This window comes from Emydura macquarii, unplaced genomic scaffold, assembly GCF_026122565.2.
Source record: "Emydura macquarii macquarii isolate MOO-44397 ecotype Brisbane River unplaced genomic scaffold, CSIRO-AGI_Emac_v2 contig_2636, whole genome shotgun sequence".
Taxonomy (NCBI): domain Eukaryota; kingdom Metazoa; phylum Chordata; order Testudines; family Chelidae; genus Emydura; species Emydura macquarii.
This window is the reverse complement of record NW_027132773.1, coordinates 11,474,699-11,489,878: the sequence shown is the minus strand read 5'-3', so window position 1 is coordinate 11,489,878 and position 15,180 is coordinate 11,474,699. Positions and strand designations below refer to the sequence as shown.

At 42.0% G+C, this 15,180-nt stretch overlaps 2 protein-coding genes across 2 annotated transcripts in view; one reads left to right on the top strand and one right to left on the bottom strand.

Moving 5' to 3' along the window:
• Positions 1 to 3,465, bottom strand: part of TWF1 (twinfilin actin binding protein 1) — a 31,969-nt gene extending 28,504 nt beyond the window's left edge. The window contains exon 1 of the mRNA XM_067564173.1: positions 2,540 to 3,465. Within this exon, the coding sequence (XP_067420274.1) occupies positions 2,540 to 2,564 (25 nt within the window). The 5' untranslated portion in view covers positions 2,565 to 3,465. The remainder of the gene's footprint in view (positions 1 to 2,539) is intronic.
• Positions 3,466 to 11,514: 8,049 nt separating this feature from the next.
• Positions 11,515 to 15,180, top strand: part of TMEM117 (transmembrane protein 117) — a 253,739-nt gene continuing 250,073 nt past the window's right edge. Inside the window, exon 1 of the mRNA XM_067564169.1 lies at positions 11,515 to 11,600. The gene's annotated coding sequence lies outside the window, so the exon portion shown is untranslated. The remainder of the gene's footprint in view (positions 11,601 to 15,180) is intronic.

Below are 15,180 nucleotides of genomic sequence, written 5' to 3'. Positions count from 1 at the left end.
CCCAAGAACGTAGAATTTAGAATGTAAAAAATCAATGTTCTCCACATTATCCCAGACAGAAATTTTAAAAAGATGAACATGAAAATTGTAAGACACTGGGGGAAGGAGCATGAGATTGTGTGTGTGTGTGTATAAACACTTCAAAACCATCAAGAGTGCATGTGTACAACCTACTGTAGATGTGCAAATGTCTGGACTTGTGAGAGTTCATTTTGAAAATGTGGCATAGTAATTATACCTATAGTGCTATATACCAGGGCTCGACAAATTTGTTTTGGAGCTAGGAGCCAGCACAAAAATTAAGAAGCCAGACAACATGGGCTCAGCGGTGGGGTGCTCTGGCCGGAGCGCAGCAGCCGCTCTCCCCTCCTGGCCCCGCCCCTGTCCCCCGCCCCTCTCCCACGACGTTGGCCCAGCGGCGGGGTGTCCTGGCTGGAGTGCAGTAGCTGCAGCACTCCCCCCTCCCAGCCCTGCCACATGGGCGCAGTGGCTCCCTGGCCGGAGCGCAGCGGCTACTCACCCCGAAGAAATACTAGGCACCATGGCGACCTGGCGCCCAGGGTTTGTCGAGCCCTGCTGTATACTAAAATAAATGCAATGGTACTTATTTTAATGTGAATCATGTAATACATTTAAAAAAATTTAGGTGGATTTTCCCCATAGTGTAGTGCAAGACAACATAGGAACATCAGGAATCATAGATATTTGCTGTCCTGATTAGAGGTCCAAAATTGGGTGTCTAAATTTTGAAGCACTTCTCTTCTTCCTGCATGAATGTTTTCTCCTTTCTCCCTCACTTCTGGTCTTTGTCATCCAAAGGTTGAGAAGTTTGTTTAGCAATATAAAAAGTAAAATTTTGTATGGGCCAAAGTTGCAATGGAACAACCTCAAAAGTTGCAATGCAATAATGCAATGTGACTTTGTCCCATGCAGATCAAAATCTAAAAGATAGCAGCCATGATAGGATTGACGCCTGAACCAAAGATGCCAATTTTATCTTATTAAACTTGCCTGCCCCAAGTTCCAGCAAGACACATGAACTAAGTAAAAGCAACATAAAAGATCATTCTGAATTCCTCAAAAGCAGAGACACTGAACATCTCATTAACTACTATGGATACTGCAAAAGAGGTTTTAACACAAAGTGGCCAGTTAACACAACATCAGCCACCAGCCAAACACTCAGATTTACTCCGAAAGGGAGCATATAATTGATTTATTGGGGTGCAGGGAAGGAACAGAGAAGCCATAGAATTCCTCATCCCTTCTAAATCATTAGATTACATCTAAAACATTTGATCACTTCCCAACCATCTCATGACAAACACTGTCAGGGATGGTCTAGATTTATTTGATCGGACTCAGTGCAGGGGCTAGACTTGATGACTTCTCCAGGATGTTTGCAGCCCTACATTTCTATGATCCTCCTTCCAGATACATGGTTTGTACAATCATACACAAAACATATTGGCCCTGGCGTGGTTCACCTTGCCCCACAGTTTTGGGGCCAGTGGGTGCCTCCCCTGCCAGGGTTGCCAACTGTCTGTAAATTTACAGAAGTCAGTAAAAAATGTACAATTTTAACAGTCCTTAAACCTATAAATAAATGAAAATGTCTATGAAATTGGGTAGAAATAAAACATATTCTATTTTGACATTGAATGTCGTCATTCAGAATAATTTCTTGTATCATAAAACTACACTGACCAAGGCTCAATCAATTTCCTGTTTTCTATTATATGCCGAAGAACCTGATTCTATTACATGCCCAAAGAACCCAATTGATCAATTAACTGCAGCTAACACAATTGCATAATTCCAAATTCCTGTGTACAGAATATTGCGACTGAGTACACACTTCTGTGACATTACTGTATTGTTTATGGTATTTTTAGTGATGTCAGTAAAAAGTTTGTGTGTCAGTAAAAAAAAAAAATCAACTTCAGATCTTCATGTCAGTAAAAACTAAAATGCAAGGTTGGCAACTCTCACAAACAGATTGCTAGTAAATCACAGGACCTGCCTGCTCTTCAAGGCACAGGGTAAGAGGAACCAAAACACCAGTCCCGGCTCAGGTGGCTAGTTATTAACACAGACAGGGAAAGGGACCTTTGTGCTGGTCTCTCACTCAGGACAATAAAGGCAGAAGGGAGGCAATGTAAAGGTTTGGGGGAGGGAGAAAAGACAGGGCGGTTCAGCCTCCCCAAGGGAGATGGGGCAGTTTAGAGTGAGGGAGAAGGCAGCTTAGAGGCATGGAGGAAGTGAGGGGCACTTCAGCGGCCCTGGAGAGCAGTTTAGAAACTGGGGGAAGCAGCCAGGGAGCAGTGTGGCACGGTGGACTGGAGCCCCTGGGGGCGGTGCGGAGAGGGGGAGAGGACAGTGTCTGGAGCCCTAGGGAGCGGCGACGGCGTAGAGAGGGGCGGTGCGGAGCCCCCGGGCAGGTAGTGGGAGCGGTATAGAGACGGGTGGCGGGGTGGACTGTGGAGCCCCAGGCCAGGCGGCGGTGCGAGAGGGGCTCGGCGGGGACCCGGGCCAGTACCTTGGATGCCGGTTTGGTGGGACATGTTGCGATGGCGCCTCCGGGACTCGGCACTGCTGGGGCGGGCGAGCGAGCTGTCTGTCTGTCTGTCTGCTCTGCGAGTTGCCCAGGGGAACCGACGGCGGGCGCGGGGGGGGGGTCGGACAGGCCGAGGCCGGCCCGGGACACGCACGTGACGCGCCCTCGCCAGCCACTCAGCGCGGCCGGGAGGAGAGTCCGGCTGCTTCCGGGCGAGCCGCTCGGGCCCTGAGCGGGGAGCCCGGGACTGGGAGGGAGACGCTCAGCTGGCGCGGCGGGCGGCGGATGTGTGTGAGCGGCCGCTGGGGGTAGGGAGCGGACGATCCCGCTTCCCGCCCAGGGCCCTGTCGCGGGGAGGGGCCGCCGGGGGGGACCGTGGTGCTGCCCCCCTCCCCCCCCGCGGCGGGTTTCTTTCCAACCGCTTCTTCCAGCCCCACGCGGCCGCCGGCCGGACTGCCCCGAATGACCCCGTCTGCTCCCCGGCCACCCCGCGGTTCGCCCCCGCTGCGCTGCGCAGGGCCAGGGTGGTGCCCGGCGGCAAGACCCGAGAGGGCGCCGCGGGAGCGGCAGGGGGAAGGGGAGCCCCCCCCGGCCCGCTAGAGAACAGGGCTGCAATGGCAATGATGAGCGGCGTCGGGCGCTTGGCAAACCCTGTGGCTGGCGCCGCCGGAGCATTTGTGGTTGGTGGGCGGGTTGCGGCTCGCCCGGGATCGGTCGCGCGCTGCCTGGCAGGGGGCTTCTAAACTGGCTAGCGAGCCGTGCTGCCTGATGGTGGGGTTCAGCCCTGAGCCCCGTCAGGCGCCCTGCCCAGCTGAAGCCCCGAGACACCCCCGCCCCATCCCCAGCTGCCCCTAGCCGCAGTACTCTGCTGTAGGGCTGAAGCTGTGAGCTGGGACAGGCACGCCCTGACTCTCCAGCTTCTGAAGATTGTCCTATACAGCTCCGAGGGTCAGTAGGTTCAGCCACCCTGTTATATAATGTGTGGGGAGGGTTAGGTGCCTAACAAACCATAGGATTCCCAAACCCAGTAAACTGTAGGGCATTTAAACTAGCCAATAAGGAAGGGCAAGAAGATGGTAGGGCCTAAACTGTGTCTTTCAAAAGAACTTAGGCACCTCTTCCCAGTTTGGTTTTAGGTACTTATTTTTACTTGGGATTCACATTTGTAAATCCTTCCCTGGGGCTGGGTGTGTGTTTGTTTGTTTTTTGGAAAAAAACCAAAAACTACACACCAGAAGAAGGAGGTGGTGCCCTAGCCCTTTGGCTGTATGGTATTCTGGGATGAAGCTCTCTCTGAAACTTTTGCTTTGCATTAAATATTCATTGGGCCAAAGAGAGGAAGAGAATAGGAGGGAATGTTATAGCCCAGGGGCTGTGGCACTCATGTGGGAGGCCCAAGTTCCTGTGCCAGTAAATTTTTAATTACTTACACAGTGGAATTCCTTCAATAAGACAGAGCCCTGGCCCAAAATAGCCCAATGGTTAGGATACTTACCTAGGAGGTAGGAAACTCAAGTACAGGTTTCAACCTTGGCAGTGTGGGATTTTAGGTTGAACCTGGTTGAGTATCCTGTGTTGCAGTTCAGGGCTAGTGCACCTGTACTTCCACTCTGAGGGCACCTGCTTGCAGCTGCCTTTCTTGGTAGGAAACCTGCATCTCTCTTCCTTCTGACTGAGGTATGTCTAGGCTGAACAGTTCCCTGCCTACACAGTGTTATTCCCAGGAAAAGACAGCCTGCCTAAACAAACCTGCTTGCATTCTCTTCAGAGACTGATAACATGGCAGTTGCCACAGTTGTAAGTTACTACACAAGCTTATTTTGTGTTTAAGGTAAAAACACTAAAAACAATAAAAGAACCTACACACTACTAGTAAGTTTACAAGTACTAACCCCAATTGTTTCCAACATGGATTCTGGGACGTGAGTGAGTCTTTCAGCCCCCAAATGGTTTTCTTTTGTGGATACAACAGCCTCAACTCAACTAGCACCCAGTGTTACTGGGCCTCAGTGGTCCAGCTCCTTCCAACCTTTCCCTAAGGAAGGTTCTCCATGGACCTGAGGTCATGTCCATTTGCTGGATCAGAACAAAGGCCCTGAGCCTGTTTAAAACCTGGCAATTTTCCCAAAAATACTTTCTTTGCCTGGTGTTCCCTGGATAATTGAGTTTGAACTAGCATGTGCAAGCTTTTATTAGGGGTGGCTTCAAAGGGCTGGTAATTGGAAGAATTGTATTAGCATACTCAGTATTGCATACAATCTCACAATAACACATAACCAATTCCATTTTTAATATAATAGACTCCAAACGCATTAACCTCAATTCAGTAATGGTTAACTCAATTCAATAAAGTTTGTCCAGGATATTGTTTTATCTGTCACACCCTAACTATTGGGGTAAAGGTTATAAGGGGAGGGAGACAGCACCTTCTCTGGCAGCTTTTGCAAGGCGGTGGAATGCTTTGAGCTAACTCCTATAGGAGACAGGCACCTAAATGTTTTTGAAAATCCCCTTAGGTGCCTAAATGCTCTTAAAATATGGCCCTTACACATGAGTAGTCCCTAGTCAAGCCAGTGGAATTACTCAGAAATGGGGCCTCATTCTTAAGTATATAATTGGTAGAATGGTGCTGTAATAAAGACTCTCAGTCTTTGTTCATCTCACCCCCCTTCCCATATTTTCTTTTCTTGTCCTTGAGAACAAACTTCAAACCTCTGTGTGACAAGGTATTCCTGCACCCCACTATGGAAGGAAATACCATTGCCGTTGTAAACACTGTGGGATATATTCAGATCCTGTGGGGATTAAATTATCGTTCTACTGTCTTTTTCCTTGACCGTCACTTAGTACAAGAGTGACGTGGTCAGGGTCAGTTATAGGCCAAAACAGGTCTATAAAAATAAATTTTTTTAAGATGTTATACCTCTCCCTAGGAACTGCACCTCCGACTAGGGAGACTTCTAAGGCTCCTTCAAAGCAGCAGTTCTTTAAACTATCCCCCCACTCCCTCCTCCCAAAAATGAAACCAAAAAACAAAAAGCCTATTTGAGGCTATAACTAATCCACCCATACTTTCTGTTACCAAAAAAAAAAAAGGGAGGATGAGGGTTACAGGAGCACTTTTTTAAAAAGTTTGCTTCCTGCAATTTGTCCCTCATTGCCTTGGTGATCAACCTAGGGTTTTACACCTGCTGATATCTTGTATGAGGACTCAGAACCAACCTAGAAACCTTGCAGTTGGTGTATCTTACTTTGCACTATTTTGTTGATTTTTGGTAGTTTGTTTATGATGAAAGGCACATTTGGCCTCTGACACTTTGTGAAAAAAGATCTTTGTTGTTTTCCTTGTTTGTTCTATTCAACATTCAAGTAATTTTAAGCCTTATATTGAGATAACTTTGTTCTAACCATAACCAAGTGAAACTATAGTCACTTTTATAATGTGGAAATGAATATTAGTCCTGTTATTTTATCACTACAAATTTGTTACAGAGGTGCTTCTTAAGTTTTCCTGTATACTCTGTGGATTGTATAGTATCTAATAAGTGTCTTGCAGTAAGCAGTAATCCTTTCAGTTTCTATGTAGGTAGAAAATCAGCCTTCCCTCTGTTTAAATGGGTGAGAAGTAAATATACTGTAGCATATTTAGCTGCTTATAGAAATAGTACAGAACAGAGATGAGAGTTTTATGATTAATTAAACTTCATGCTCATGGAAAAGTCTTGATTTTACCAGCCCTGCTGACTGAAGTGTTTTATTCGCTCAGCACTTACAGCACAGGAATATCACTTGTATTTACCAGCTAGCCCTTTATTTTCCCTCTGTTCATTTCTTCTTTAACTCATATCTCATCTATCCCCATTTCCTATTTGGTATACACCAAGAAATCTGTGCCACACACTGAGAGATCAATGTCAGTCTCATCTCTCCACATAGAAATGAACTTAAGTGGTGATTCTGCTGTCTTTCAAAAAACAAAACAAAACATCTACCTGAATTCCTCAGATTTTATTATACTATTGTGTTTAGAAAATCTGTACAAATTCCTAACCATCAAGTGGAAGTGTGTTGGTGGGAATTACAAAACAACCAACACAAAAATTTGGTTGGCCAATACTTTTAAATACAAATATTTCAGATTTCTCTTGCCTCTTCACCTACCTAATCTCTCTTCACTGAAATTTAACAGGCCCTTTTTTTTCATGGCACTTTGTCTAAGAGCCATTTTTTTCCTATTATGATCATAGGAACCAAACCCAGTGGTTAAAATTTCAAAACAGTGCTGAGGATTTAGCCATATATTAACCATACATCTTCCATTTAAGTCTCCTATACTGCTTTGAAAATCTCAGCTGCTATTATTTGAGGATTGTATAATATCTTTATAAGCTGATCAGTGGGAAAAATGAAGGTTTGGCTATATCTGCATCTATTCAATAATGCTACAGAAAAAAAGGAAACTGATAGCAAAATCTTTTTAAATATTTACATCACAGATATTAGAATTCTTCATTACTGCAGTGTTTGATGTCTGATAAAGTAACTACATGTTCCAGAGAAACAAGCAATATAGGGGAGAGACTTCTTGTTTCTTGAAGCTGCGTAAGCTTCTGAATTTAGCCAGCTTCAGAATGAATCTCCTAACTAGAACAATAGTTAATGTCCTTTTGAAGATTAAAGTGCTGTACGCATGCTAAATTACTATGAAGAGTGTTAAGATAAGAGGAAAGAGGTTTATTCACTAGCATATATTATACTATTAAATTATTATTTTGCCTTTTTCATAGCACTGTTCTCTTTTCTGGACTTTAGATCATTTCCCTCTGTAACAGAATGCACGCCTCTATTCACACCCTACATTCCATTGTACAAAATATGCCTTGTGATGTATCATTTAAAAGCTAATAACTCACTGGTCAATAACTTGCTGGTCAATCATATGATGAATAATATGGTCAATAATATGATATGGTAATAATATAATATGATATGGTTAATAATATGATATAGTATTATAATATGATTTTTCATATCATAATATGATATGGTAATAATAATATGGTATGGCCAATAATATGATGAAATAAACTTGTTTTATCCTTAATTAAAACTAATCTAGTGTTGTGAATTGTTTGGGTAATGTCATTTAGCAGACTGTTGTATGTTCGACCTCTTAGTGGGGCAATTGCTCCAATATATCTGGACTGTCCAGAAGAGGGCAGGACAGTGCAAAACACACTTTTGGGTGGGGAGGAGGGAGAAATGTGGGACTGGGAGTGTATTGGGGTCACCCTGCAAGTACTGTAGTAACCAAGGCTGCTGGAAACCAGTGTGTGGTTGATGTTTGCTAACAGGCTGCTGGGGTCAGAGTTGCTGGACCAGGTCTGTGACTATACACAGATACTCAGGGTGTGACCTGAATGCTGTTTGACAGCTTGTGAGGAGTCCAGGTTGGGAGTTACAGCATCAAGGCATTGTGAGGCATCCCAGTCTGCAGGGCACGAGTGACCCAGCCCCTCATTCGTCTGGATTGCATCCTGAATGTCATACTCTTCTGCCCCCATGCTCCCAATATATGCATTATTTTTCAAGGCCATGATTGCATTGGTACAGGAATTGTATTCCAAGAGAGGCCACGTTATGAGAAGGTTCTTTTTAATTGAACAATACAGGACTTTGCGATCAGAAAATATTTGTATTAATCTTTCAGAAAACGTTTTCCATATGACCTCTTGATCTTGTGTTTCATATCTGTGTGGCTTTCTTCATTTGCACATTTTGTTTCCATGTTTGTTAGTTTGTGGTTGGTTTAAAAAAATGCTCTCTCCATTTCTTTAAGTTTAGAGCGCATGTGTGTGGCTTCCCTTAGTAAGTTTGCATTTCACTGCTTTTGTAATACTGTATAAACATTTTCTTTTATTATAGTGTTGTGAGGGCCTAGTTGTTTAAGTTGCCCGTCTATCCAGGATTGCCTGTCACACACAAACTTGGCCATTGTTAGCCACGTATTGGTGGCCTTCAGTTTTGATTACTGCAACTCATTTTATCTAGAAATGAAGCCACACACCCTGAAAAGAGCTCCAAACTGATACAAAAAGCAGAAGCCCTTTTCCTTAGCAACACAAGTGACTTGTGCTCTACTCTTTGCACTGGCTCTCTATCAAATCAAGAGTTCATTGCAAGGTCCATGTCCTGATTATATTCAAAGGCCTTCATCAGATTGTCCTTTCCTTCTATGACTGTGATTTCCCATAATAACTACATTTTTTTTTACCAGAATAATTAAACTGGCAGCAATTCAGGGAGGGTGAACCATGGATTATGGAATTCATTCCTATACAAGAGAAGAATGACCACAGACTCCCCTTTTCAGAACCAATGCAAAATCAATTTCTTCAACTCAACTCACCCGCAGTAGTCCTTTTCTCACACGCACATTAGCTAAACAAACCAACTAATCACTGACTTTCTCCTACTGGTTTGAAAGACAGAGAGATATTTTGTTTGTTTTAATTTTAAGTAATTTGGAGATGTTCAGTACTGTAAAGATAGAGGCTACGTGATCATTTGTCAGAATTTCAGTCTTGGCCATTCTAAATTTCTCAAATTTTGTAGAATCCTCTATCAGCCAATTAACGCATTTTATTTTAAAAAATGGAGTAAAAATAGATACAGCTGCTTTTTTGCCTTTTATTTGTAATGGCTAAAAAAAGTTTGATTCCAAAGTAACATTGAACCTGAATCTAAATAAAATGGCTTAATTTTTAAAACTATTGTGATCTGTTAATAGAGGCAACCATAAGAATTCTAAACTTCCATGCTGTTATAACAGAGGACTTAATACAATGTACCAAAATGGCCCCCCACACTAGTCACACAACTCTAACTTTACCTAGTTCTGCAAATATATTCAGTGTTACAAATGACTCTCAGTTATGCACTTTGTAAGTTCTGTATCACACAAATAAATAGGAGAAAATGAACTGACACATTCACAAATTTAAACAATTGGTCAGAAAAAAAATACATAATCTTCAAGTGGCTTCCCTTTCTGGCTGCCTTAACAGTTTACGCAACTGGTCTGGTCTGTGAGTGGCCAGAAATATACAAGGTAGGTAAGTACTACAGAGTAAGTTCTATAGAACAGATAGCCAAATTTGCAGGGACAGAGATTTTTTCAGCCATTAGCACAGGTGATTCCAGGTTGCTGTAACAACTTTCACTGTATTAAATATTGGAGACAGTTACTTCTCAGTATGAATGGGTAATCCTTTGATAGTGTGAAATAAATATAGTTCAAAAGGTTGTATTATGAAAGATCCATACTCTTGTGTTGTGTGTTCCCAGAACATAATTGGTGGGAACTCTCATGGCTCTTACCGGCTCCTCTTCTATTTTTAAGTGCTCCCAAACACTAAAACAAGGTTTATTCTTGGCATTCTGAAAATGTTTTGCAGGTATCTTTGGTTTCCCATTTCTAATCTTTGTTCTGATCTGTTTAAAAACGGGATCTTTGTCTAGTTCAATCTCCAGGAATTTCCTCTGACACGCTACCTCACACCTATGAAACTCCAGCTGGCCAACAGCTTCATTCTCTTCAGTAATCACTGTTGCAAGTGGCAGCGGACAATACCCTCTGCTACTAGAATATCCTAATTGATTCTATCAGCAATGTGACACAACATGGCACCTGCATTTCCATGTGACTCCTCTGAATGATGAACAATTTGGTACTCAAAGTGCTCCATGTGCTTGGTGATTTAAAATGCTGGCATGCATTGAGTGAGTGGTGGTCCATTCTTGAGGTAAATCTTGAGGTAAACCAAATAATATTGACTATAGTGATGGGTAAAGACTACTACTGCTAGCATCACATTACACAGTGTAATTTCCATGAACATCTCATTGGAAAACTAATTCTAGGACAACTATCAACTATGATTTAGAAAGAATCATGGAAATGTAGAGCAGGAAGGGACCTTAAGAAGTCATCAAGTCCATTCCCCTGCAGTGTGGCAGGACCAAGTAAATCTAGATCATCCCTGACAGATATTTGTGCAACATGTTTTTAAAAACTTCCAGTGATGGAGATTTCACAACCTCCCTTGGAAGCCTATTCCAGAGCTTAACTACCTTTATAGTTGGGCAGTGTTTCCTAATATCCAGCCTAAATCTCCCTTGCTACACATTAAGCCCATTACTTCTTGTCCTAGCTTCAGGTGACATGGAGTACAATTGATCACCTTCCTCTTTATGAGTCCTTTATATATTTGAAGACTATTATCAAGTTCCCCCTCAGTCTTCTTTCCTCAAGACTAAACATGCCCAGTTTTTTAAAAACTTTTCCTTATAGCAAGGTTTCTGAACTTATTATCATTTTAGTTGCTCACCTCTGGACTCTTTCCAATTTGTCCATATCTTCCCTAAAGTTGGACACGGTACTCCAGCTGAGGCCTCACTAATGCTGAGTAGAGCAGGACAATTGCCTCTCATGTCTTACATACAACACTCATGTCAATACAGCCCACAATAATTTTAGCCTTTTTTCACAGCTTTATCACATGTTGACTCATATTCAATTTGTGATCAACTATAAACCCCGGATCCTTTTCTCAGTTCTATCACCTCTCCAGTTAGTCCCCATTTTGTAGTTGTTCATTTCATTTTTCCTTTCTAAGCAGAGAACTTTGCATTTGTGTTTAGTAAATTTCATCTTGTTGATCAATTCTCCAATTTGTCAAGATCAATTTGAATTCTAATTCTGTCCTTGTGACAGAATGTGCACTCTTGGCACTTGGTAAGCATTCCCACATGGGCAAATTAGGGAGATAATTGGCTAAGGACTGAATGATTAACCAGTTAACAAGGTGGCTTAGCTCCTTGTTAACTCCTCAGCTGAGCCATCAGCTAAAAGAGAGGCAGGAAAAGGAAGAGGTGAAGACTGGAAGGAAGAATGAACCAGAAATGAGAGGCTCTACTCTGTCCTGTGGAGAGAATGTAAGAACCTTGAGCTGTGGAGACTTTGTTCTGTTATATTCACATTGTAAGTAAACTACTGAGTATTGAACTCACCATGAGTAGTGTGTAAGGATTGTTTGTGGAACATAATCCAGGGTGAAGGAAACCTGCCCTCTGATAGTCCTCCAAAGTTCTGGCAATTTTTCCAAGCTTGGTGTCATCTGCAAATTTTATAAACATAGTCTGCTCTGTTATCCAACTCATTAATGAAAATATTGAATAGTACTGGACCTAGGACTGACCCCAGTAGGACATCACTAGATACACCCTCCAAGTTTGACAGGGAAACATTGATAACTACTCTTTAAGTATGGTCCTTCAACCAGTTGTGCATCCCCTGTATAGTAATTTCATTTAGACCAAATTTCCCTAGTTTGCTTACAAGAAGGTCATGTGGGACTGAGTCAAAAGCTTTACTAAAATCAAGATATTTCACATTTACAGCTTCCCCCATCTATTAAACCAGTAATCCTGTCAAAGAAGGAAATTAGATTGGTTTGACATGATTTGGTCTTGACAAATCCATGTTGGCTACTACTTGTCACCCTGTTTCTTCTATGTGCTTATAAATGGATTGTTTAATAATTTGTTCCAAGTACAAGTTCTAATAAGTCTTTCCAAGAACTAAAGTTAGGCTGATAGGTGTATAATTTCCTGGGTCCTCTTTGTTCCCCTTTTTAAAGGTAGGTACTATATATGCCCTTGGAGTTCATGGAAAGCCTTCTGACAGGCCTCAGTTCAGAAACTGTACCTGGTTGTCTACTTATTGGTAGAGTTGTACATCTAAATCCAGATACAGACCGTTGGTAGCTTCTTTTTTTCTCTTTTCCCCCTAGCCTCATTTTGTGTATATATTCTTAGGAATTGGCCAGGACCATACTGGTTACATTTTCTCTGGATTTGTTGCTCTTCCCTGTTGGGAAAGAAAATGTACTTGAGACTTAAACAATTGACATTTGGATGGCTTTACTTATAACTCACCTCTTTCTAGGCATCCAAGGACCTCTTCGTGATAGAAAATGAGTTCTAGCAAAGAGCATCCAAATACTCTAGACACATTGGACCAATATAAATCAGCAAGGACCAACTCCATTAGTTTCTGTAAACCACTCTGAGCATTGCAAAATTAAATGGCATGACATTGAATTAAAATAGACCCTTATGTCTTTAAAGATGCAGTCTGTTTTCCCCCAACTCCATCTCAGGCTGCATCTTGAATTGCCACTGGCTACTGGCTAAGTGTAATGAGATACTGGGGCATAGCTAGTGTGTCAGTGGTATCACCTACACTAGAAATAGTTAGGCATCCTTTTACAGTGCAGTTGTTAAAGCTCCAATAATCCACACAAACTTCTGTTTTTTGTTTTTGTTTTTTTTTTCTGACAGCACTAGCAGGGCAGTCAAGGAATTGTTTGATGACTGAATTACCTGGAATAAAGACTAATTGAATATTTGTTCAGCCAGTCTCACCAGTAATTCTGCTCTCTTAGTCCCACACACTTGGGAACCCTTCATGCATGGGTATACTGAGTAATCTTCACTGCCTGCCTTATTCCAGCTGGGATGTGTGTGAGAATGGGGAAGAAGTAAGGAAATGAAACTTTATAAACAGGAGCTCTTGCTAAACATGGGTTTGTGGGGTTGTTCTGGGTTTTTTGTTTTTTGTTTTTTTTTCCCCAGGAAGCAAGCTGACTTGTGTTCTGAAGAGGTTGCTGTTTTATGTGTCTTTTGGGAGTCTGAACTGTTCATTCTTTCCTTTGTTCCTCTGGAGTACAGTGTGCAAGAAGATTTTTGGGTATTGTTAGTGTCTTAACAGTTAAGTACCTACAGTATATGATAATTTGAGCTGATTAAAGAAAGCAAAAATGTTTTCCTGAAATATTTCAAAGTAACTTCAGTTTGGAATGAGATTTTTGAAGAACACTTTTGAAAAGATTTAAACAGTTTGTTTTTTACCAATGGATGCAACAAAAGTTATGATATTCAGGGTTGCTATTTTTCTTCACTCTTTCATTTTTCTTGTTTCCTTTTGCTACATAACCTTTTCAGAACTTCAGCTGCTGAAAAGTTAGAGTTGCAAAAAAGAAAAACAGAAAAGTGAAGGAAAAAACCCCTGGCAATTCATTCATTTGTATTCACTTGCCCCGCTCCCTCCCCCCTCAATTTAATTAAAAAAAAAAAAAAAGGGACGAAAGGAAAGGCAGAAGAAGAGACAAAAATTCTGGTTTTGACACCAAAAAGGAAAAGAAAAGAAAATTTACCAAGCCCTTTTCACAAAAGTTTCCTGTTTTAGAAAATAGTCATTTTTCATTAACATTTTTATTCAAAACTTTTTTCAAATAATCTCTAATAACAATAATTATAAAAATTCTTAATGAATAAAGTATATGAAGATATTTAACTGAAGTATATTTATTGTGTTATGAATAAAACACCAAATATAATCAGTGTTAATTCTTCATGGTTTGTGTAAATTGTCTACTGCATATAACTACCACATATCTGGAAAGATGTGGACAAATAGGAGAAAGTCCAGAGAAGAGCAACACAAATGATTAAAGGTCTAGAAAACATCACTTCTGAGGGAAGATTGAAAAAAACTGGGTTTGTTTAGTTTGGAGAAGAGAAGACGAGGAGGACATAAGTTTTCAAGTACATAAAAGGGTGTTAAGAGGAGGAGGGAAAAAAATTGTTCTCCTTAACCTCTGAGGATAGGACACAAAGCAATGGGCTTAAATTGCAGCAATAGAGGTTTAGGTGGGACATTAGGACTATGTCTTCACTGATGGCGGCAAATTCGCTGCTGTCAGATCGACTTATATGGATCGACTGAGTGGTAAGTGAAGACCCGCTCAGTCGATCCAGAAATAGACATATTAAGATCACCTCCTCAAGTGGCGTAGCGCTGCGTCGACGGAAACGCGGTTTCCATCGGCGCAGTGCATTGAAGATGGAGCGCAGAATAGAAGCACAGATGTCGATGGAAGTTACGCAAGTTTTTTGCGTAGTTTGTGTAACTCCAATCGACTGCTGCCGAATCTCTGAGGTAAGTGTAGACAAGCCCTAGGAAAAATTCCTAACTGTCAGGGTAGTTAAACACTGGAATAAATTACCTAGGGAGGTTGTGGAATTTCTGTCACTGGAGATTTTTAAGAGCATGTTAGACAAACATTTGTCAGGGGTGGTCTAGATAATTCTTAGTCCTGCCTTGAGTGCCAGGGACTGGACTAGATGACTTCTCAAGGTCCCTTCCAGTCCTATGATTCCTAAGTCCTTTTCAGGGTCCTTGCTTCCCAGGATAGAGCCCTCATCCTCTAAGTATGGCCTACGGTCTTTGTCCCTACATATGTAGCTTTACGTTTGGTCATATTGAAATGCACATTATTTGCTTGTGTCCAATTTACCAAGCAATTCAGATTGCTCTGTAGTGGTGACCTGCCTTAATTATTTACCACTCCCCCCATCTTTGTCTCACCTGCAAACTTTCACAGTAATTGTGGCACTGGCAGACTAGGTGCCAGCTCATGCCAAGGCCCCTAGGTCTCACTGAACAATGACCAGTGCATAGCTGGAAACCTGTTTGGCTCATTTGCGTTAGTAATATT